Source organism: Rhinolophus ferrumequinum, chromosome 23, assembly GCF_004115265.2.
Source record: "Rhinolophus ferrumequinum isolate MPI-CBG mRhiFer1 chromosome 23, mRhiFer1_v1.p, whole genome shotgun sequence".
NCBI classification, from domain to species: Eukaryota; Metazoa; Chordata; class Mammalia; order Chiroptera; family Rhinolophidae; genus Rhinolophus; species Rhinolophus ferrumequinum.
The window spans coordinates 11249619-11274555 of NC_046306.1; the positions used below are offsets into that span (position 1 = coordinate 11249619).

A 24937-nucleotide genomic window follows, 5' to 3' on the forward strand; every position below is an offset into this window, starting at 1 on the left:
TAAGAGCACCACGCTCTAACCAACTGAGCTAACCAGCCGCCCCTATACTTTATTTTTGGATAACATCAATATCACCTAAGTGTTCTCCTAAAAAATTTTGTAATTCCTGTGAGTGTCCCTCTTTCTTCACCGACCCTCAACACTTGGTGTTATTTTTTTGAAACACGTTTACCATGCAAAGGATGTATGTTCGAGATAGATCTTTCTCCATATTTTTTATCTGAGTTTGCATTTATTTCTGTTGAGCTCATTATTTTCTCTTCACGTGTTTATTGACCAGTTGTGTTTTCCTGTGAGCTGCTTATTCATGTCTCTTTGGATTGCATAGCTTCTCTCAGCACAGCTTCTTTGTAGTAGCCTCATAACATTGAGGAAACTGTTGAAATTGGTATCTTTGTATGGTTGTCATTATTGTTTCTTTATTGCTTATCATTATCACAATAATGAGAAGAGACATGGAAACCTAATTTGAATTTGTCCATTCTGTGCATGTCTTAGGTACCCGGCAGTGTCCGAGTGCCTGCCTGAGGACGTCTGAGACTGATAAGGACCCTGCTGTCCTGGAGGCAGATAGTCTCATGGCAAAAGTGAGACACTAAATAAGAGGCACCATGGCCACCTTCGATGGGGCCAACAGGAGGGCTTCCAGGAGGTGGTGGCTGAGATGGACCTGAACACGGAAAAATTCCAGCCACTGTGATCTGGGTCAGGGTGGGGCCTTACCTCTAGAACCCCAACTATAAAGGCCTGAGGTGGGAGCGGGCTTGATCTTGGAGAAATAGCGTGGAGGTCGGTGTGGCTGGGGTTTCTAGAATGAGGCCAGGAAAGGTCAGATGTATGGTTGGATTTATCTGGGGGAACAGGAAACCTTTGGATGGTTTTAGCTGAAGGAATGACGAGCTCTCATTTCCGTGTTGAAGGCACTGCCCTGACTGCTGTGTGGAGCCTCCCTAGGAGGAAGGGCGCTTGGCGGGAGGTAGGGGTACTGCTGCGATGCTCCTACAGGGTCTCAGCAGGAAATGCTGGGCAGGGACAGTGTTGCCCAACCTGTTTTTCATTATCACCCCCGAAGGAGCCATTTTAGACATTTTCTTCCTGATCGTTCTGTGCATTTTTTTTTAATGGAGGTAAAATTCACATAACATAAAATTAACCATTTAAAAATAGACAATTCAGTGATTAATTTAGTACATTCACAGTGTTGTGCGACCACCACCTCTATCTAGTTCCAAAATGCTCCCATCACCCCGAAATAAAACCCCGTGACTATTTTGTGACTCCCAATTTGTGCTTCCTAATCCCTTCACCTTTCTCACCCATCCCCCCAAGCCCTCCTCCCGGTCTATTCTACCAACCATCAGTTTGTAGAACGGGTTTCTTAAACCTCCATACTTAAGTTCTATTAACAAAGGACACTTGACATGCTTGTGAAGTGAAAGGCTTCTTGTTCCAGTTATTTATTCATTTTTATGACACATCAGTAGATACATACCCGGAATTATAGAGGCAACAACTTTACCTGTGTTCTTGCTAAAAGCCCCTGCAGCCTCCCAAGGGGGGCTGGGCTCTGTTGGGAACCACCTTCCGGCCTCTCCTTTTTACTTTTTTTTTGACTTGACCTGTTAAGCAGAGAAATGTGGACTCACTGGGTTGAGTTCTGTGTGGGATAGCATCATTGCATGTCTTTTTGTTTCTTTTGGGTCAGGCTTCCTTGTCAAGGTTCCCTGTAGTCCCAAACAGTGCTTTCCATAGCGTAGTGAGGCCCTCCCTGCTAGACCAGCTTGCTACTGTGTTTAAGAGAATGCAATTGGAAAAGCCTTGTCTGGTCCTGTGGGGAGTACATTATACTCAGCTGTTCAGCTGTTGCTCATCTCTTTTGGAAACAGGTAGAACATAAATGAGTGAATTACTGAAAAAAACAAACCCAAACATCATAATACTAAAGATTTTATTGGTAATGTTTACATCTTTTAAAATGCTTTTTCGTGTTTTGTTTTAAACTGTTATTTATTTTTGAGGGTGTTTTTCCAGGACCCATCAGCTCCAAGTCAAGTAGTTGTTTCAATCTAGTTGGGGAGGGCGCAGCTCACAGTGGTCCATGTGGGGATCAAACCGGCAACCTTGGTGTTAAGAGCGCGGTGTTCTCACCAACTGAGCTAACCGACCGTCCCCTGAAAATGCTTTGATCTTCATTTATCCTTTTTTCTTTGCGTTCGTATCCTTTTGTTTGTGTTTGTATCCTTGTTTTCTTTAGTTCGACTTGTGACAGTACCAGTGGCTATAGTATCAGGGTAGTAACAGAATTATAACAACCCTCAACTGAGAGAATGTTGTGTGCTGGGCCAGGCAGTCCTCAGTCCTTACAGTAAAAATGATTTAATTTAGTATTTAAAACAGCTTAATTCTCAAAATAATTTCAGATGTCGATCGAGCACTTGCTAACTACCAATGGATGTGGATTGGCTAATCTCATCCCCACCTTCTCTCCTCATTTCCAGAGGAGGTACAGGAGTCCCAGTGTGGATTGATCAATTTCCGCACAATTGACATTTGGGGCCAAAGATAATTCTTTGTTCTGGGGGCTGTCCTGTGCACTTGAGGATGTTTCGCAGCACCCCTGGCCTCTACCTCCTAAATGCCAATGGCACCCCATCCCAACTCTGACAACCCAAAATGTCTGCAGACATTGCTCCATGTGCCCTGGAGGGCAGAATCACTCCTGGGTAAGAACAACTGGTTTAGATGGTTGAAACCAAATCCCTAGGGGTGAATGGGAACCTGAAAATAATACTACACCGCGAGCAAACAATAGTATAGTACTTAACGGATGTGAGGCACTGTTCAGAGATTAATTTATTTGATCCTTATAACTCGATGAGGTAGGTATTTTAACTCTATTAGTATCCCTCCTTGCCGCTGCCAGAAAAGGAGATTCAGAGATATCAGGTAACTTACTCAAGGTCACACAGCAAGGTCACATAGCAAGTCAGCAGCAGAGCTGGGATTTGAGCCCAGTAGGGCTTTTGATCCATGCTTGAATCCACTTCTATCTGTGTCTAGAGTCTTTCCCACGCTATTACATTAGAGACAGTGTTGGCAGGTCCTGGCGCTGGAGCTGAGGTTAGCACACATATATTGACTAGTGTATTGACTGGCTGAGCTGGTGTACAAGTTTAACCCATTGAGTCCTCACTCTGAGCCTGCATTTGGCAGGTGAGGAAACCGAGGCAAGTGCCCACCCAAGTGTCTGAGCATTGTTTTTTTAAATTTTTTTTATGAGGGAATATTGGGGAACAGTGTGTTTTTCCAGGGCCTGATGATGTCAGCACCAAGTCGTTGTCCTTCAATCTGGTTGTGGAGGGCGCAGCTCAGCTCCAAGTCCAGTCGCCATTTTCAATCTTAGTTGCAGGGGGTGCATCCCACCATCCCATGCGGGAATTGAACCGGCAATCTTGCCGCCAAGGGCTTGCACTCTAGCCATCTGGCCGCCCCTCTTGCAGCTCTGCGGCAGCTTGTCTTCAATCTATTTGTGGAGGACACAGCTCACTGGCCCATGTGGGAATCGAACCGGCAACCTTGTTTCAGAGCTCGCGCTCTAAGCAACTGAACCATCCGGCCGCCCCTGTTTGAGCATTTTTGAAGTCCCCATGACGTCTTGATTTCTAATGCCTTTGCCATCACCACTTTCTCCTAAGGGCCAGATGGCCTCAGAGTCTATGTTTCATATGCATCTGAGGCTAGCTGGCCATTCGTTGCCTGTCACGCCTTTAGTAACAGGACAGTCCCCCTAATGTCCAGCTGTTTTGGGCAATGGGGCAGGATCTAAAGGCTCTCTCGGAGCCTCTTGTTGGCCCATCCAAATGCTTCATTTTGTGAAATGCTTTGGTTTCTGTCCTCCCTCCACCCCACCCAGTGGATGAGGCTTGGAAGCAGGATGCAGGTAGTTTGAAGGTATTTTTAAAAGTCTTGGGGATAGGTACAACTCTCCAACCTCCTGTCAAAGTTTGAGACACAGCAAAAGGGAGATACATGGACCAATGTGTCTGTACTCCAGGTGAGGCCGAGTCGCTTCATCCAGCATTGCAGAACCTTTGAAGTGGGAATCCCAAGCTCTCTCTCGAGGGGTCGCGTTGCCTCCGCAGGTGCCATAGCTGTGGGAGCCAGCCCCTGCGTCTCCCACAAATGGACGACATACCATTTGTAAGCCTGACACTGGTCTCTGCGTCTGGACGGTGGTGGAGGCTGGTTTAATCGCTGTTTATTTTGAGATTTACACCCATGAATTGGCCAAACCAATTTCAGTGGCAGCTTAGCCGATTTGTCTTAGCGCTTTGTGTTTAATAGACTAGCTAGGGAGGAGGCCTTCTTCCTTTGTGGTTTAACAGTTTAACTTTGGGTTAGAGCCCTTTGCCTTGAAGTAAATGGCCAGCCCTGCCTGCTCTCCCCATCCTTAGTGCTCTGGTGGCCTTTTAAAAATCAAATAGCAATTTCTCTACTCTCTCCCACCCCACACCTACAAGTTTTATCGTTCATTTATTTGTAAATCTATCTTAACAAGTACCATACTTTTTCAGCGTCACCAGCCTCCACGAAGACGGGACAAGCAGGGAGTTTATCCGGCAGCCCGAAACCGTTCTCTCCTCAAGCGTCCACGCCAATCACAACCAAAATGGACAAGACGTCCACCACTGGAAGCATCCTGAATCTGAACCTGGGTCAGTTGGAATTTTTGGAAGTCTATTTCTGTGGCAATTAGGAATATTTTTGCAAGTTATGATGTTTTGTGATGTGTGGTGCTTGAACTCTGAAATCTTTGAGCAAACTATTTAAAAGGTACAGTGGATGAAGATGAAGAGAGCAATTAAAAGAGCAACTAAGGGATTTCCTGGAACGTGTTGACATGCAAAGCTGCTTTATCTGGAAGTACTTTAGGCCAGTGTTTACAACATTACTTGAACTTGACCATAGTAACCCAGTTCTCATATATGTAAATACATATATTTAATGTTTTTTAATACATATACTTGATGTATATCAAGTGTTACTAATCATGAATCAATATTTACCTTTCCTATGTGCAGTATATTCTGATCTATTGTTTCCTTAATTTTCTTCTAATCTTTTTTTTTTTTTTTTTTTTTTTAATTGGGGAAGGGGAACAGGACTTTATTGGGGGAACAGTGTGTACTTCCAGGCCTGTTTTTCCAAGTCAAGTTGTCCTTTCAATCTTAGTTGTGGAGGGTGCCGTTCAGCTTCAAGTTGTTGTCCTTTCAGTCTTAGTTGTGTCGGGCGCAGCTCAGCTCCAGGTCCAGTTGCCGTTTTCTAGTTGCAGGGGGCGCAGCCCACCATCCCTTGCGGGCATTGAACCGGCAACCTTGTGGTTGAGAGGACGCACTCCAACCAACTGAGCCATCCGGAAGCTCAGCGGCAGCTCAGCTCAAGGTGCCTTGTTCAATCTTAGTTACAGGGGGCGGAGCCCACTGTCCCTTGCGGGACTCGAGGAATTGAACTGGCAACCTTGTGGTTGAGAGCCCACTGGCCCATGTGGGAATCGAACCGGCAGCCTTCGGAGTTAGGAGCATGGAGCTCCAACCTCCTGAGCCACCCGGCCGGCCCCAATTTTCTTCTAATCTTTTTAAAAAGCACTACCTTAGGCCAGAGTCTTCCGCAAAGAGTGGCACGGAAATGGTGATTGCCGAACTCTATGAAGTTACTAGTTTATCGATTCATTCCATCACAATTCCCATTTTTTATTGAATATCTTTTATGTGCTGTGTACTGCTATAGGCACCGGCCAGAGAGAGTGGTGAGCCAGGGCCCCGCGCCTCTGGAGCTTGAGTTCTAGAAAGGTAGAGAAAATAATCAAGGTAGATCAACAAGACAGTTTATGCCATAAGGTGAAAGGTGTTACTGTGATAAGGAGAGAAATGGTGGGTTGTGGGTGGGGACATCAGGCAGTGGTTCACTCAGTGGAAGGATTAGGGAAGGCCTGTTTGAGTGGAGACTTGCATGACAGGAAAAACTAGCCATGCCAGTATCAGGAGGAAGAACATTCTAGAAGGAACAAGAGAGTTCCAGGCCCTAGGGTAAAGGTTAACTTTGTGTGTTATAGGAGGGGTAAGGAGGCCCAGGTGTGGTTTCGCAGTGGGTGAGGGGCAGAAGGTTAGCAGCGGAGGTCAGAGAGCACCAGGGAGCTTGGGGACCCTGGTGTGGAGAAGTTTGAACAGTAGAGGGATGTGAACTGACTCATTATTTTAGGAGGAACTCTCTGGGGCTGGGTTGAGACTCGCCCTGTGTGAGTCATTTTCAACCAAGCCATTTCCTCCCTTCCCCCAGAAGACACTCGGCCATATCTGGAGACATTTCTGGTTGTCACAACTGGGGGTGGGGGATGCTGCTGGCCTCTATTGGGTAGAGCCCAGGGATACTTCGTACAGGCCCCCACAACCAGGAATTACTGGGTTGTGCCCGTAACTGCATTGACAGATTTGGTGGTGGCAGGAGGAATAGGAGCCAAGAGTTGACTTTTTAGAGTCCGTAAATTTGAGGTGCCTACTAGGCTCCTAGGTGAGAGGTCAAGGAGGCAGGGTGACCTGAGACCAGGTCAAGGCAGGAAGCATAATTCTGGGCGTCTTGATGTGTACACAGGTTTGGGTTAGAGCAGTAGTTTTCACAGTGGGGGTGGCGTGGGCGTGGGGCTTGGTGAGTGCTGCCAGCATTTAGTGGTTGCAGGCCAGGGATGCTGTTAAAACATCCCACGCTGCCTGGGACAGCACCCCCCAACCCCATAATGGAAGTATCCGGCTCCAATGACAGTAGTGCTGAAATTAAGACCCTGGTCTAGAGTATCACGGAAGAGTGAGGGCCCTGGGACACGAGACATGAGGAAGAGGAAAAGTGGGCAGAGGAGTCTGACAAGGAGCAGTGGACAGAAAGCCACACCAGGGGAGGGTGTTGTCCAGAAAACCTTAAGGTATGGTTGTCCCCCCTTATCTGCAGTTTTGCTTTCTTGGTTTCAGTTTCGCATGGGTCACCCAAGGTCCGAACATAATTCGATGGAAAATTTCAGAAATAAACAAATGATAAGTTTTAAGTTGTGTGTCCTTCTGAGCAGCATGACGAAATCTCATGCTATCCAGCTCCGTCCTTCCCAGGAAGTGACACATCCCTTTGTCCATTGTCTCCACATTGTATACTACATGCGATGGGCTCATTAGTGACTTAGGAGCTATCTCCGTTATCCGATCAGCTGTCATGGTATTGCACTGCTTGTGTTCAAATCACCTTTCTTTTACTTAATAATGGCCCCAAAGCGCAAGCGTAGTGATGCTGGCAGTTCAGACATACCAAAGAGAAGCCGTAAAGTGCTTCTGTAAAGAGCACAGTGCAATAAGATATTTTGACAGAGAGACCACATTCCCATAACTTTTACTACAGTATAATTGTTCTATTTAATTAGTTACTGTTAATCTCGTCTGTGCCTAATTTATGAATTAAACTTGATCATAGGTGTGTATGTGTAGGAAAAAACATGGTCTGTACAGGATTCGTTACTGTCCATGGTTTCAAGCATCCACTGGGGGTCTTGGAATGTATGTCCCATGGATAAGGAGAGGGACTACTTGGGGTTTTAGTAAGGGAGGGGTGGCCACCTGTGTGGAGGGATGGTCCAGCGTGAATGCATAGCCCTGGCTGGTCAGTGCCTTCTGGGTTCATCCTGTCCTGTGGTGCTGTGTACAGATGGAGAAACTGAGGTCTAAAGAGGAGGCTCGAGGAACCCAGAATTGCAGAGCTGGAAGGTGGCAGGGCTGGTACAAGCCTGTGTCTCCAGGAGACCAGCACCTTGTTCACCCTGGGTCATCTGTTAGTGCCACCCGGATGTGATTGGACAGTCAGATGGTAGCTTTAGGGGCTTCAATACAGATTGGCTGGTGGGAATTCCTCACTCGAACAAAAGGGGACCCTTTTGCTACCCTGGGGAATGTTCATTGTTCTCAACAGTGGTTTGCTTTCTCACACCCTTGTCCCACCTCCATACCCTGAAAAGAAATGCTGTGCAGAGGCGTTCTCACGGTCACATTTCCTCTTTGCCAGTCATGTGTGGCAAGAATAGCTCCTTCTCTAAACCAGGCGGTCATTGGGCATCCTCGTGATGCTGTGGGTCTTTCGATTTGGCTTGACCCATGTGGGAGTACAAGATTTCTTCTTGTTTTGTGTTTCGGTCGGTGGGCACAGGGTAATCAGGCTGTCCTGTGCAGAAGCTCCCTGCTAGCTCTTGTCTTCTGGGACACGCCTCGTTTTGTCAGCAGGAATGAAAGCATTGGGAATGTGGGTGTTTTATGGGCTGGGATTTCAATTACCCGATGGGAAGAGGATCAGATAGGGACCAGTGAAAAGTGCCATGGATGGGTAGAAAAATCAGGAAGTGGAGGGAAATGCTACATGATTCTCAAGCATCTGAGGGCTGTTTCATGGGGTTATATTATGTCTATTGTCCATGTAACTACGTAGTTGGAGCAGACAGAAATGAAACAGAGCACCAAGGATAATGATGACATTATTATATCTAACAAAAACAGTATTTAATTTAAAAAATGACACCGGAAAAGGCAGAATTATAGAGATGGTAAACAGATCAGTGATTGCCGGCACTTGGGAATAAGGGAAGATTCTACTACAGATCGCAAAGTGATTGGCAGATGGAATTGTCCTGCATTCTGTTTGTGGTTACACAAATCTGCAGGTGTTATATATAACTCAGAACTGTATTTCCCCAAAAGTGAATTTTACTCAACGTAAACTATTAAAAAAAACACAAAAAACCACAACAACCTTCAAGGTAGGTAAAAGCCCTCTTTCACAGAAGTGGAAACTGAGGCCCAGAGAAGTAAAGTTGCCTACCCAGGATCACACATGGTCCGAGGTAAAGTCTGGCCTTTAGACTCAGGCATGTCTGCTCCTAGCTTGGGTTCTTAAGTAAGATGCAGGAACTGAAATGCTACAAGACAGGGCTGTGTTTTGACTTTCATGTGCCCTTGGCACTGTGCCTCTTACGCTGTTGATAAGTCAGCCAGCTGTAGGGGCCAGAGTGGTACGGGGACAAATGGGAATGGGCAGTCATGCGGAGGACAAAGTGCTTTTCCAAAGGAAGCAGCTCCCGCCAGTTGAATCTGTGTTGTCAGCTTCTGAAGTTTTTAAAAAACCCAGAAATCCAGATTTTTATGTGAACTCTCTTAGTTTTTAAAATTTGGCATCAGTTTCATCAAAAAACAAAAACTGTGCTTGGGCCAAACAAACAAAGATAGCTAAAAATACAAAAGCCAGCCCACGGGTCATCCGTGGGTTACTTACCTACTCTTATAGTTAATTTTCATGCATGACAGGGAAGGTTCCTGCAGACAGTCCTCGCTCTGAATGCTGACACATAGGTCCCTCATTTGCCATCTTAGGTCTCTTCTCTCCGCTCCAAACAAGGAGCCCGAACCCTGGAGTATTGGTACAGCCCCTATCTGTGACACCACAGCGATCATAAATAAGTCATAAATAAGAATGAGCTGGGAAGACTAGGAGAGAGGAGGGGGCTGGACCTGCTTCTTTTCTTTCTTCTAGATTTCCGTTATGTGTTCTCTGCAAATCCTCTTATCTCCGCTTCTCTCACAGAGGGTGTCTGCTATGGGCTGAACAAATACAGCAGTTCCGCAGTCCTGTGGGTGACAAAAATGTGCCTTGATGCTCTGCCGCGGTGCAGACAGCACTAGAAAGCCGTCAGACCTGGAGCATGTCTGCTTGTTTATTCCTCTGTGGTGGCTGGTGGGAGGCATCCTTTCTTTCTCTGCATAAAGCGATACCTGGGAAGTCAGGCATTTGAGAGTGTGGATGCAGAGTGGGGGCCCAGGTCTCCCAGATGTTGTCTTGATTTTTTTGGTTTGTTTGTTGTATAGCGAGTGAAGTGAGGAAAACCTCGGTTTGACGGATCTGGGAGCATCTGCCAGGGTTTCTTGTCTGAATAACAGTGTTCTCTGGAAGGAGCCACCATTTTGTGGCTCTTGTAAGTCCACCCGTTGTAGTCTGCCTAACGCTTTTAACAAAGGAGGTCTTTTTTTCTTTAACTGAAAAAGAAGTGCTTATATTTCTCTTTTAGAAAGTTTATTTTGTTTTTATAAGTAATGAATGCACGTGGTAAGAGAAATGTCAAAGTACAGAAAGACGTTTAATGAAAAGTCACCCTGTCTGCAGCCTCTGATCACCTGTTTCTATAGCCCCCTCCCCACAGGTGACCACTGTTACCTGTTTTTAGTCTCCGTGGAGAGCTCTTCTAGATAGATAGCAGTGGTTCGCAAACCGGGTGATTTTTGTCCCCTAGGGGACATGTGGCTCTGTCTAGACATATTTATTGCCACAACTGGGATGTGGGTGCTACTGGCATCTAGTGGGGGAGGCCAGGTTGCTGCTAAACATCCTACAATACACAGGACGACCCTCTCCCCGATCCCCTGTCCCTCCACTGCCACCCCCCCACAAATGTCATTAGTGCCAGCATTGAGAAACCCCAAGAACACGTAATATGTATTCAAATCTGTATTCAATTTCTTTCTTTTCTCCCCCACACGAGTGCCTAAGTGTTCTCCCAGTTGTCGCCTTTTTCATTAAACAGGTTGGCTTTTCCTATAGCATACAGAGATCTGCTCCCATTTTATTTTCGCAGCTGCATTTTAATCCTTTTCAAGGTGGACTGTAACTTATTTATCCAGGCACTTTATTTATTGACGCTAGGTTGTTTTCTGTTTTGGGTGTTAAAAACAGCTGCAATGAAGACCTTTTGGCCCATATGGGAATGTATCCATAAGATAAATTCCCAGAAGGGGAATCACAGGCCAAAGGCCATATGCAGCTGATGTTTCGAGAGATACTGTCAAATTGCCCTCTAACGGGGCTGTTCTGATTTATGCTCCCTCCAGACATGTAAGATGGTGCCTCTTTCTCAAGCGTGGGTTTTTTTTTTTTTTTTTTTTTAATCCTTGGTTTCCATTTATAGCCTGAGCTGTCTTCCTATCATCTGAAAAGTTCAATATGTTGGCAGCAAAGGTGGATTCTAAAAGAGATTCCCGATATAGAAGGGCAGGGGTGGAAGGAGTCCCGAGAAGCTACTATGAGCTAAATGAGAGAGAGCAGCTCTTCTTCCTGTGGGGGAGGAGAGAGTCAGACATGGCTGGAAGTTTGAGAAAGATAATTACATTTGGCTGACCTGAAGGTCTACTCCCAGACACCTGATCCCAGCCTCCTGGTTTTTCGTGGTTTCTTGTTAGAATAAACAGTATGGTAGCTTATTGATGAGAGCAACCTTAATTTGTAAAATGAGATGCTTTACCTTCATTTTGTTCTTCCTGATTATGAATATTCCATAGTTCAGTCTTTTTAGGCTAACGCTAAAAGATTGCATCAACCGGGGCGTGCGCGGTGAGGTGTAGGTCTCTTTCTGTGAACCCTAAGGTTCAGAAGGTGGTACTGTTAACACGGAAACACAGGTGGTACTGTTAACACGGAAACACCAGAGTTAAGGCAAATTGTGAGTTTTCTTTACTCACATAGGAGATCGGTTTAATACAAGGTTCTCATCCTTAGCTGCCATTAGTGTCACCAGGGGATCTTTGAAAAGGCCAATGTCCAGGCTGTCCCCCAGGCCAGTTAATTCACAGTCTCTGGGGGCGTGGTGCCCAAGGCATTAGGATTTTCTTTTTCTAAAGCTCTACAAGTAATTTCATTGTGAGCCAGGTGAACACTCACTGGGACTAGAACACAGGGGATGACAAATTTTGCAGCCTGCAGATCAAATCTGGCCCCCCACCGGTTTTTGCAAATAAAGTTTTATTGGAACACAGCCCCACCCATTTATTTACATATTGTTTATGTCTGATTTTGCACCAGAGCCCGGGTGGTCCGCAGAGCCTCATGTATTCTCTGGCCCTTTACAGAAAAAGTTTGCTGACCCTTGGTCGTAGATTGTGTTTTTCAGGAACGGCATATATGGAATCCATTAGTCATGTCGGAATGTTATTAAGGGCGTCGATGAGCATATCACTCGCCTGCCCCCATCCCACTTCATGGAAAGTATTTTTGTGAGATGCTTCTTTTCTGATTTCCGCTTGAAAAGGCTGCCTTTTCCCTCTGGAATCCATTTGGCTTCCTCATTTCACAGAGCACAAATTGTGAGACAGACCTCACGTCCTTCCCCCTTCTGCTGTCACATTAGCAGCTCGACTATTGGAGTCCTTAAGTCCTGTTCATACTTCTCTTTAATCAGATCTTGTTTTTCTTTCTGTTTCCCTGGTTCTCCCTCCCTCTCTCCTCTTCCCTCTCCTTGCTGTGTCATCACTGTTTCATTCTCTATATTCTCTTTGTAAGGTGCTTTTCCACTAAATTTGAATGAACATTCTTCCTTCTCCGAAGTGGCTTGTATTCACACTGTCATCTCCGTGAGTGTCTTCAGTCCTGGTGCTGGTAGGCTCTGGTCAGCAATGCATGTGTGTACACATGTGTGCACACACATGCAACACACACACACAGCCCATGTGCGCACACACACACGCACATGCATACAAATGCAACACGTATGTGTACGCACAGCACAGCACATGCATGTACACATGCTCATGCCTATGTACACACAACCACAATGCAACACCCATGCACATACATGCGAACATGTAACATGTATATGTATACCCAATACAACAGACACATGAACATGTGTACACAACACAGCACAGCCACATACGCACATGCGTGCACAAAGGTATCTTTTTAGAGCCTTTGCTTGAATTACCAGGATGCTGCCTCTGCTTCTTTTGAGCACATTCCTGGAATCTCCCTGAGTGCGTCTTTGGGAAAAGGCCCTTCCTAATCTTACCTTAGTGGGGACCTCATTATGGTGATAAAATCAAGTCGGAGCTATTTGTTGCTCTGGTCACCTGTGGGTGTGTTGGGTGGGGCATCCTGGAAGCCGCCTGTGGTCACTTTAAAGGAACAAGTCTCTGGGTGTGCAGGGTAAGGGAATGCCCCATTCCTGGGAGAAGGAGAAGGTGCGTGGGTCATGTTGGAAAAGAATCGAGGGGAGAGAGTGAAGGCTTTGAACAGCCCTGGCAGTCTGGCTTAGTCTCCTTAACAACTTGGTGGATGGAGGTGGCATTTGGGTGGGTGTAGCAGGGAGACGGAGGGGAATCAGGGCGTGAGCTCACAGCTGGTGGAAACAGCGCAGAGGTGGCTTCTCTTTGTGCTTGGTTTGATGCCACAGGCTTTCGGACTGATTTTCTGGGATCGGTCGGTGTGGGAAAGGTGCCCACATTCTCTGCTTGGGGTCGGTTGGAGGGGATGCCAGGGGTGGCAGGCAGGGTGAGAGACACACACTGCTCCTGCCTGCATTGTGTCTCATTGCTTTCTGGGCCTTGCAGCCACCTTAACATTGTCCGCTTCTTATGTTTTAGGGGCACTAGAGGTGGTGGGGAAAGAATTCGAGAAACGCAAACTCATGGACCCTTTGGAATCTGGTCCAGTTGGTCATATAAAGAACCCACGGCAGAAGGCGGACGGGGGCAGGACCTCTGGGTCTGAGTCACCATCAGTCAGCTGCTTTTGCCTGGGGTTAAGGCGAGGAGCTTGGACTCTTACCTGAGCCAGAAGACACAGATTCAATAGCCAGGGCTAATCTGTTTACCTTTCCTCAGATGCTGTGAGCCAAAGGGAGGTACAGCCGGTGGGCTGGAGGGAAGGTCTGCCTCTCTTCATATTTTCCGTCCCTTTCTAATTTGAGCTCCAGGCTAGGTCGAGTAAGAATGAGAAATGAAGCTGCCATGGTAAATGAGAAGTCGAGGTTCCCACTTCTCAGTGTGTTTGTTCTCTGAGGGGCTCAGCGTCTCTCTTGGATACAAGTTCTCTCTGATCTGGGCCTGAAATTAAAAGCACACTCTGGCCAATCACTTTATCTGCTAATACTGAGATCCAGCATGTTACGGTAACCTTTGGCTTTTGAGATCTCTCATAATGCTGATTTCCACAGGCAAACATCTGTTGGGATGGTGCGTTTTAAATATTGAAAGCAACCTGGGCGATTGTTCAGTAGACTGAGTAAACCTGTCAAATGTTTTCTTGGGCTATTACCTCCATCCACGTCGGCCCGTGTCGTCGAGCAGGTGATAATATGTTGGAACAAATGACAAAAATGTATCAGGTTTTTTTTGTCCCCCTTCCTCCCCCACATATGTTCTAAAATTGAGTGTTTGCGAGAAGGAAGCTACACGATGAGCGTTGTTTGTTCCTCCCTCCAGTGCCTGGTCTTAAGAGGGTATAATGGTGTCTTCCAGATCGAAGCAAGGCCGAGATGGATTTGAAGGAGCTGAGCGAGTCAGTCCAGCAGCAGTCCGCCCCCGTTCCTCTCATCTCTCCCAAGCGACAGATTCGCAGCAGGTTCCAACTAAATCTTGACAAGACGATAGAGAGTTGCAAAGCACAATTAGGTATGTCTTTTGGTTTGCTTTCATCATCGTCATCATCATCGCCTGTAAGCATAACACCCGGGTGAAATCAGAGTTGGATTCTGGCTGCTTTCAGCAGCTGTTTTAACCTTGAGTTGTTTGTTCAACCAAACTGGTTTTCCACTCATGGCGGAATAGCTCAGATTTGCTAGTTCATTGTTCAGACAGGCCCTTTGAATTCCTCAGAGTTTATCCTTCGGTTGTGACAGACTGCAGACGGGAGCTGCAGGTTATAAGACAGTTTAAAAGCAGAAGGGTTCTCCTGCGTTTGCCTCTGTGCTCCCTCTCAGTACATGTTAGTGTCTCAACGTCAGGGTCAAGTATGTCCCACAAGTGTCCCACACAAACCCTTCCCCTCCAGACTGGGCCCTCCCCACCCAGCAGACCCGGCTGATTCTGTACCTGTTGCCTCCCTTCCTCTTCCCTTATGCTTCATGCCTTCGCGCTCCCTACCTGAATCCTGTCCCTAAGGCTGAGCTCAGTGTCACCTCCTCCAGGAAGTCTCCTCTGATTACCCTCTCCATCTGCCTACTTCCTTTGGTACTTTATTGCTCAGAAGCATCAGTGGTCCTTTTGTGTGGGGGTACCTCTTCCAATTTAGACTGGAAGCTCCTTGAGGGCAGGGAGGTTGCCTTATAAAGATTTGCCTTCTCCAAGGTACTGGGTCTTGTGCATACTGTACAAGAATATTGTACATGTACAGTGCTCTGGAATATTGGTTGAATAAGTAAATAATCCAGGAGGGCATTTATAAAGAGGTAGGGGATGACGGGGTCTTAGGGGAGCAAGCCACTGCACGGTGAGGTCTATGTGTTAGTGGGTGCTCTGGATCTTTGGGTGAGAAAGGAGCTGTAGTTGGGAGTCACCTGGGCTGTCAGAAGAGAGCATTTCTTGTTGGGTTGCCTGTTTGGTTAGAACATTGAGTGGCATGGATGAAGTTTTATATGCCATTTAAATATCCTTCTTGGGTCCTTCCACGCAGCTGGTCTAACCCCTTGATTTATTATATTATTGTTAATTACAGTTTCAATATTTCCATTTGCCGAATGCCTCCTCTGCACTGTGCTAAGTAAGCACTGCACAGAGCTTGTCCTGCGAGCTTGATGCTATTATCAATCCCATTGCAGATAAAGAAACTGAGGCTCAGAGAGGTAGGGCACTCATCCAGCGTCACAAAGATAATAAAAGTGGAGGAGCAGGACTTCACTTCCCTGCTCCTCCAGTACCCAAGCTTTTCCTATCACTTGTGTGGTCGGTCATGCTTGTCCATTGACTACAGTAGCACAAGCCCTAGGACCCAGAAATTACACCAGATCTGGGTTTTTGTATTTTGACTTCTCCTGTTTTTGATTGAGCCCTGGTGGGACGGATGTAATTTACCAGGTTACATCCATTACGTGGTGTCTGGTGCCCTGGGCCCTTCATGGCTCTTGTCCTTTGGCGAGTTTGCCTTCAGTGTGTCTGGGTCAGGACAGTGACTCCACTTATGATGGCATTGCTCTAGAATGAAAACAATACCAAGAGTTGAGTGGGATTTCCTCTTTTCAAACTTGCAGGATTTAGTATTATTTGCCTACTGCCTGATGACACTCATTACCGAGAGCAGGAGACAGAAATGGGTTAAATGGAACTATTGTTAGAAATACACATTTGCCCATTATCATTTGTGTGGATGTGAAACACCTGCTGTTTTCTCTCTTTCTCTTTTGATAGAGACATGGAAATATGTGACTTCCCTCTTGGCTCCATAATAAGTGGACGAACAATGCAGTAAACGCAATGGCAGTCGGTGCTCTGTATGAGTACAGAGAACAAGATGGGGGCTGGGCAGCTGGGTCACCTGGAGGTGGTGCTTCTCCACTTAAAGGGACCAGTGGCTTTTCAGCTCCAGCCAGCTCTTGCCTTGTTGGCCTGTGACCCATGGTGCCCAGATAGATATTCTGCTCTCTCAATACGAGCCCACTTACCTTGATTTCTGTGTGAAATTTCCTGATTTGTGAATTGGGCAGCAAGTTCCAAATTGAAAACAAACATCAAAATACCCTGTGGGCCACACCACTGCTTCCCAAATAAAATGTGTCTGCTGGTCAGATGTGGCTTGTGGGCTCTGAGTTTGCAACCTCCGCTTTAAGGCTTTGGCTTACTTCTTGCAGCCTGGACACAAAGGGTAAAGGGTTTTAATGCTTTGAGAATGCATGGGAAGAGCACTGGTGGTGAGTCAGGAGCCCAGTGTTTGGGCCTTGCCTCTGTCTTGGTTTTCTTTGTGTCCTAGGACAAATGGTTTTCCTGGGCCTTTATTTTCTACCCTGTAAAATGGGTCAGTTTTAACAGCTTGATCTCTGGTGTTCCTTTCCATCCCTCCCATTTTCTACATCCCAGTTAGTTATCAATATTGCAGAGATTTAGCTCCAGATAAATTCAAATTTTATGTTGGTTGGTCCCATGTCATCTTTGAGCGTTGCTAACTGAAATCCTCTCCAAACAAACACAAGTTCCATTTATCAGCTGTCATCAATGGCAACTTTAAGTTCACTGCTAACCCCTCCAGGCCAACGTGAAGCAATTTGAAATGTTTTTTGTTTGTTTGTTTTGTTTTGTTTTGTTTTTTGGTATTTCCAGCATTTGGCATGGAAAATGTTTGCGTTTTGGGTCCTGCTCTTTATTTTGCGACGACGCCCCATGCTGGGTTTTCTTTTTGAATTTAGGCATAAATGAAATCTCAGAAGATGTCTATACGGCCGTAGAGCACAGCGATTCGGAAGATTCTGAGAAGTCAGATAGTAGCGATAGTGAGTATATCAGTGACGACGAGCAGAAGTCCAAGAATGAGCCAGAGGACGCAGATGACAAAGAGGGTGTTCGGATGGACAAAGAGCCATCTGCTCTCAAAAAAAAGCCCAAACTGGCAACCCCAGTGGAAGTTAAAGAGGAGATGAAAAGTGCATCGCCAACCAGCGAGAAAGCAGATCCAGGCTCAGTCAAGGAAAAAGCGAGTCCCCAGCCTGAAAAGGACTTCTCGGAAAAAGCAAAACCCTCACCGCATCCCACAAAGGATAAACTGAAGGGAAAAGATGAGACGGATTCCCCGACAGTCCATTTGGGTCTGGACTCCGATTCAGAGAGCGAACTTGTCATAGATTTAGGAGAAGACCATTCTGGGCGGGAGGGTCGAAAAAATAAGAAGGAACCCAAAGAACCATCTCCCAAGCAGGATGGTAAGTGATTGTACAGTTTCCAGTTTCTTGACTTGGTTTCGAATGCCACCTTGCATTTGTATTATTAAAAGTTAACGTGACCCTCTCCCACCACCAAAGGAGGCACAGCAGAGCTTTGATTGGCTCCAGGTCACGTAGCTGGTTACCTAATAGGACCAGGCCTTAAACTGGGCCTGCCTACCTTTCAGCTGCTCACTACCCCCAGTGTTTGATTTTTGACCAGAGGAAAATAAGTCTCTTTGAAAGTAGTAGCTGCTTTCAGTCGACAAATCGTTTTGAGCCTAATTACTTTCTTTCCTGATATGCTCACTCGTTTCCCTAAAGTGTTGGGCAACATTGAGACATTTGACAAGGCTGAAATTGTTAAGACATGTTCAGTTTGAAGTTTGGTGAGGGCAGCCTCCTATTTCCTTCCCGCACGCTGCCCAGGCATCTCAAAGTGTCTTTTCTTCCTAGAATATGAGAGCGTTTGTGGAGGTAGTGCTTCTTAGGGCACCAGAAATCCCAGGGGCATTGCATGGCGTACACCTGAATTGGTGTCCCACCGTGCTCGCATTTAGTTGACCTGAGGTCCAGGTTTCTTGGCCCTGGCACCACTGACACTTTCGTGCTGGATAGTTCTTTGTCCTGGGCGTTGGAGGATGTTTAGCCGCATCCCTGGCCTCTGCCTGCTGGATGCTAGGAGCACCTGCTTAGTTGTGACAATCAAAAGTGCCTTGACATTGGCAGATGTCCCTGGGGGGTGCGGGGCACAGACTCCCTGGTTGAGAACTGCTGCCCGAGTCTCAGCAGTGTTGCTGCTGCTGCTCTGAAGAGACTGAGCCAGCAGTGGCTGCCTGCAAGCCTGCCGTAGCCCAGGCGTATTGGCAAACCTTCCGGAAGGAACGTGTGAGTGATTTGAAGGGTGTCCTTCCCATTGACAGAGCAGTCAGCATATTTTTCCGTTGGATTGGCAAGCGGGGAGTGAGGGGATTCCAACACGCCCCAGAAAGATAGTGATGGATTAATTGAGGACCCAGGAGAAACATTCTGCCTAAGGGTAGATGAGAGGTTGTAGCCATAAAATCGATGTACTTTGTGAGTACTTAAATCGCCAGGTTTAATTTTGGACTATGCCTAATTTGTGACGGTAGCTAACTTCTCAACCAAACCCTTGAGTAAGATGTGATTCTATGCCCCCCTGGGGATTTCCTAGTCTAGCTGCTTAAAAGGCAAGTCAGGGATGGGCCTTGAGAATAATCTTTCTTCTGTGGTTGTGTCAACCTGAGCTTCTTTGGAACCTTCATTCCTGCAGGTTATCAAAAGAGGACAAAATGCCTCTGGATGGGGCAGTGGAGGGAGAGCGAGAGCAATTGAGTGGGACAGGAAAGGTAGAGCACCACACCATCCCTGGGTAATGGAGGGCCTCTGAAAAACTCGATTATGTTGTGGAATGGAGTTTGAAGGATTACCTCTGATGTTGCAGAGTAGGTGTAGCATTTCTTCCATGAAGCTTGTGGGAAAATTTGGGTGCAGATGGCAGTGCTGCTATGAATGATATATTTATACTTAATACTGTCCCTTTCTATCTGGAGCAAATCTTTTGATTGGTTTTATGTCTTTTCCTCTTCCAGAAGGGATTTGTGACAGACTGAGAAGGATACATAATCATGAACAAAATGCAAAGAAATCAGTATAAAAGATGACCGTAGAATAGTAAGAGATCTGGGGAAAGTTTATATACAGAAATACATACTGTTTCAGCCTTCAGAGTTAGCAAAGTTGGGTTTCATTTTGGCTCTGAGCTTCCCAGCAGTCAAGGCAAAAAGGGAAACACAGTCCCATAAAAGATGTCACGTTTTCCAAAAAATAAAAAGCATTTCAGTTGATTAAATGAAGCAGAGCTCTTCTTGCATTAATGTCGGAGGGAAATTTCTCCAGGAGACCCTGAGTGTGTGGTGGAGGGAGGATTAAATTGAAGATGATTCTAAAACATAATTCATCTAGAGCAGATTCCTAGCGGTTGGGGCAGAACCGACTAGCCTTAAATCCAGAGCCCCCACCCCAGATGGTGGTTTGGGTCTTGAAGAATTGGCTTCGTGTCGGACTCTGCAGTAGAGCATCTTTTCAACGATGTGCTTTTACTTACGAATTGATTAAAGCGAAGGGCATTTGGGAGTGTGCTGTGGTGACCTCCGACTTACCTTCAGGTAGGAACTCAGCTTCTGTGTAGAATATAAATTCTCAGATACTGCAGCATCTCTTACAGCTAGTGACCTTGGGACAGAGGCAAAGGGAGCTTGCTTAGAGACCTTTGCTTACCTGTAACATCCATCATTTCCATCCTTCTTTTAAAAAGTCTTCCCTTTACATACAAGACAGTGACCAAACCCTGGAATAAGTAGGTTAATTTGATGGGGCAGCTGGCCTTTAAGAGATTCACCCTTTTTTGAGGGGATGTAGGTGACTGATCATACATTTTGAATTTCTAGTAGAAATGGAATTTTCCGTAGCTGTTTCCCCCCACGCTGCATAAACCATCAGAATCCCCTAGAAATTATAATAGTTTAGTGTCTATATGATAACCGCTAAAGAGTCCTTGGAGCCTGGAATCTTCAGATTGCACCAGTTTTTGATTTGGAAAAATGGGCCAGGCATGGTTCTAGAGCAGTAACCCATGTGCAAAGCTGGCTGTCTGCTTTTACAAATCGGGAAAGAGAAAAGGACCTTTTTGTGGTTGCCCTTTGCCGAAAGGGGTGGCTAGGCTAGCAGGTCGACAATAACAGTGGATTTGTTTGGTCACGTGGCAGACAAGGGGAGGCATTGAAGGTACTTCTGCAGGTTAGAAATCCTGCCGGGGGACTGCCCCATGTGGGTTCTTAGAAGGGCCAGGTTCAAAGCCGTCGGTGCCCCTGGAAGGGGCAGGGGCTCTCTCCAGTGTCTGGCAGTTTGTCCTAGGGAAGCATTGGGGCTCCTTGCTGCAGGAAGAGCTCCTTTTCTCGCCCCACCCTGTGCTCTCACCCATGACCTTGGCTGAACTCTCCTCTCCAGGGGAGCAGGAGGGCCAGCCAGAAGTGATAACCACCAAGAAAGGCGCCCGTATCAGAAAGGTCAGCTTGTCTTCTCATTTTCCTTGGTGACAATCTTCCCTAGAATAATCAAGCTCCTGTCTCTTCTAGAGGGTACACATCTAAAAAGACGGACAGAATCCCTCTTAAAAGGAGTTGGATGTCCAGGCACATCGTCTCAGATCGAGGAGCTGACTTGCACCTGTGTTTTGTGTGTGATCCTTGGGGACTCCTCTGTGGGGAGGCTCACCTTCCCAGTGGCGGGGAGCTTTGCAGTGATAACTGACCCCTGTTTTATAAACGGTCACCTTCTTCTATGCTGCTCAGTGCTTCTGGCTCTAATCTGCCTTCCGGTCACTGCCTACCCTCACTTATCAAAATCCTCCCTATTCCTAACTATCTTAGCTAATGCTGTCCCCCTCCAAATTCTCATCTCTGCCTGTTGAAAGCCTACCCCCGACCCCCAGAGCCCAGCTCTTCCCAGAAGACATACTCTGTAAAGACATACTTCCAAGTTTGAAGTTTCTTCAGACTTGAGGCATTCACGTTGGTTATTTTTGTCATTCCCAAATCCTGCTTCTATAATTCTTGACTTAATATTTTTATGTGAAGCAGCTTACTCTTTAAAAAAAAAAATTAAGCCCATTTTGATCTTAAACTTGACCACTGCACAATAGATAAACCGGTATTGCTTGCTAGATTCCAAAATAGTGGCAGGAGTAAATACCATCAAAACAAAAGCAAGGCTCCCAAATTCTAGATGAATATCATTGTGTCTCGGGAAGGTCCTGGTTTTGGGGCGGAATTCCCTTTAGTGTTATATCAAGGCGGGTACCACACTGAGCCTCTGTCCCGGAGGGGCTCAGTACAGGTGAAAGGGTTACTTTGTTTCTGAATGATTTAATGTTATTCAGTGCTTCTGAGGCCATCTGGTTCTTTGGGGTAGGCGCTTTCTAGGTTCTGTAGTGCAGGGGTTTCTCGTAATCTCTGGATTAACTTTGCCTGGGTCTTCACCAAGTTCACCCAATTTTAGCTTTGGAAAGCAAGACACTTGCAGTGAGTTCATCCACTGCCTCCCCCGGGAGTTGATGGGCAGCGTGAGGGCAGGGGCTGGGTCTGGTTCACTCCATTTCCCCCAGAGGCGTTGACATGTCCAGATGTGAGCAAGTGCTCACAAAAGGAGGCTCGATACTCTGAGATAGAAGATGCTAATAAGTAAATAAGGTGAGAATGTGCTGGGGGTGGGGGTGGGGGGACGCATATTTGGTGAGCTGCATTTGTTGGGCAGAACTGGCCTTGAGTTGTTTCCCCCAGAACTTGCTGGCCTAGAGACCCTGCCGGCGAACCTTGTCCCAACGTTACTTTGTGTTTGTTTTTTCCATGCATCGGCTTTAGTTGTAGCTAAAGCTCCACCATCCACTACGGCAGGCAGCCAGTCTCCCCCCGAAACACCGGTCCTCACCCGTTCGTCTTCCCAAACTCCCACGGCTGGTGTCACGGCCACCACCAGCACCACGTCCACGGTCACGGCCCCGGCCGCCGCCGCCACAGGAAGCCCGGTGAAAAAGCAGAGGCCGCTTTTACCGAAGGAGACTGCCCCGGCCGTGCAGCGGGTCGTGTGGAACTCATCAAGTAAGTTTCAAACGTCCTCCCAAAAGTGGCACATGCAGAAGATACAGCGTCAGCAGCAGCAGCAGCAGCAGCAAAACCAGCAGCAGCCTCAGTCTTCCCAGGGGACGAGATATCAGACCAGACAGGCTGTGAAAGGTACCGAGCCTCCCCTTCTGCTCTCCGTGGCGCCCGGTCCCTTTTTGCCACATCAACAGGAGAAAAACCATTGTTTTATTATTATTATTATTATTTTTTTTAGTTCCTGTTTGTTTCCTGGCCGTTGTATCCTGAAGGCCGTACACATTCCACTTGGCGTTATTTTTAAAAATCGTTTTGCGACTTGATTCTTTTACTTTTATTTAAATTTTTTCTTTCTTTCATTTTGTAAGTAATCCATGCATCTGTGCTCCTTAGAAAGGGGGCAAGATAATTTACACAAAAGTCTATTGTCCCGGTGGACCTTCCCTTTTATTCTCTCTTTCTCAGTGGCCACTGTTAACAGTAAACTTTTTGTATGCATGTGTGCATATATATTTATATATATGGCTCTCCATAAAAATATTCCTTTTTTTTCTTTTTCTTTTTTAAAACATAAAAATGGTACCATTTTTTTTTTTTTTTTTACCCATCAGCATGTTTTGGAGGTCCGTCCATGTCCGTACACACAGCTCTACCTTATTCTTTTAGACTGCTGCATAGTATTCCATAGTTTATTTATAAAGTATTCCCCTACTGGAGGGCATTTAGGTTGCTTCCAGGTTTTTCCTGTTGTAAGCAGTGCTGCAGTGCCTACCTTTGTATACGTTTCCTTGTGCGCACATATGAACCTCTTGGAATTGTTTGGAAAGAGGACAGAGATGTTGGTGGCCAAGGCTACCTGAGCGACGAGGGCTTAGCCACTTCCACAGGAAGAGCCTGCATCAAGAACCAGTGGCTGAAGTTGCAGGATCCAAATCCCCACCAACTGCAGGAGGCTCCATGTGGAGCTGGCAAAGAAAGTGCTCATCTGATGGGTACCCATTGCTCAGCTTTTGTAGCACCTAGGTAGCTAGATGTTGTCTCATGGGGAAACCTGCCTCTAGATCCTTGGAGGTGGGGCTCCTGACTGAAACTCAGTGCGTTGAGTGCACCCTAGTGAGTAGTCGCAGGATAGGAGGGGGAGAGGTAGTCAGATCTTGAATTGTACCCTTCCACCCCGCCCTCTGTGAAATCCTTCAAAGATTGGGGAGCAGGACGACTGAAAGATTGAACAGGCAAAGTTGGAGTACAGCTGGATTGATCACCCTTTGGAAAGAGTTGGTGGGGTAGAAATGAACCTGAGATTTAGAGATTGGCATGACCAGTTCCAGTCTTCTGTTTCCAGACCCCGTAAGCATTCTGAGTCTTTCCCAGGGGGATTTTAGGCCAGAAGAGGCCCCATGGTATGGTTCTCCATTTCCACCTTGTCCTGTGTCAAAGATAAAGCTAGGCACTAGTTAAAGTGGCAAGGACAGAATTTATTCAGTCATATACTATAGCATTAGGGGAAAAAGTCCAGTGTGAACTGAAGTCAACTTTGATTTGTACCGAGGTGACTGGGCGTTTTAAAAAGAGGATGAGGGAGTAGCAAGGGGCGGGTAAGTGGGACAGTACCATCAGGGAAGTGAGAATTTACAAAAGTGGGAAAGGGCTTGGTCCCTGTGTGACCCGTCTGGGTGAGCTAAGCTACACCTATCGAAGTCCAGCTCCCACGTTCCCACAGAGGCTGGGAGATGGGCCCCATCTTCAGCTATTGGCTAGACCAGTTCATTTTTTTGGCCACCTTGAATTTTCTCAGGCAGGCACTTTGAAGGGAGGCTGGGGTCATCCTAGGCATGCGGCCTTGAGCTGTTAGAGCCTGTGTTAGTGTTTAAGTCTATATAGGCCAAGGTTGAGACTTCGTCAAGAAAGAGCTCAGAGGGGCCTGGCTCGAGTTTGGCCAAGAGGGAACCTTTGGCACTTGGAAGTAGAAAAGTTCGCACGCAGGGTGTATTTCAGGGGCTCCATTGCCACAGCTTTGAGCTGTGACAGTCCCTTCCCACAGCAGTGGGGTGACCAGGACCTTTCGCTTTCCTAGCTGTTCAGCAGAAGGAGATAACACAGAGCCCGTCCACCTCCACCATCACCCTGGTGACCAGCACTCAGTCGTCACCCCTGGTTACCAGCTCAGGGGCCACGAGCACCCTTGCATCTTCAATCAGCGCGGACCTGCCCATTGCCACCGCCTCAGCCGATGTCGCCGCCGACATAGCCAAGTACACAAGCAAAGTGAGTGCCAGCAGGCGCCTGGCAGGATGTGGGAGGACCCGCTTCCTGAGGGGACCTGGTAGGGTCATGACCTCGCAGGTGTTGGGGGTGTTTAGGAGAGACGACCCTGCTTTTACTGAGGATCTCCGAGACTAAATTTTCCACTTGGGTCTAAAGTTGAATCTAAGCAGGGAAATGCGGAATAGACCGAATCCTACTCCGAGCAGGCTTAGATTCTCACGTCAGTACATAGCAAGAAAAGGACATAGAA

General features: G+C 46.8%; 1 protein-coding gene across 28 annotated transcripts in view; it reads left to right on the forward strand.

Moving 5' to 3' along the window:
* ZMYND8 (zinc finger MYND-type containing 8) overlaps positions 1-24937 on the forward strand; it is a 121750-nt gene that overhangs the window by 77012 nt on the left and 19801 nt on the right. For 20 of the 28 annotated variants that reach the window (XM_033094351.1, XM_033094349.1, XM_033094354.1 and 17 more), the window contains 5 exons: positions 4575-4715; positions 14358-14510; positions 17234-17743; positions 22186-22557; positions 24497-24687. In XM_033094351.1, the coding sequence (XP_032950242.1) occupies positions 4575-4715; positions 14358-14510; positions 17234-17743; positions 22186-22557; positions 24497-24687 (1367 nt within the window). The remainder of the gene's footprint in view (positions 1-4574; positions 4716-14357; positions 14511-17233; positions 17744-22185; positions 22558-24496; positions 24688-24937) is intronic. The other 8 variants (XM_033094366.1, XM_033094363.1, XM_033094361.1 and 5 more) reach the window with 2 other exon arrangements.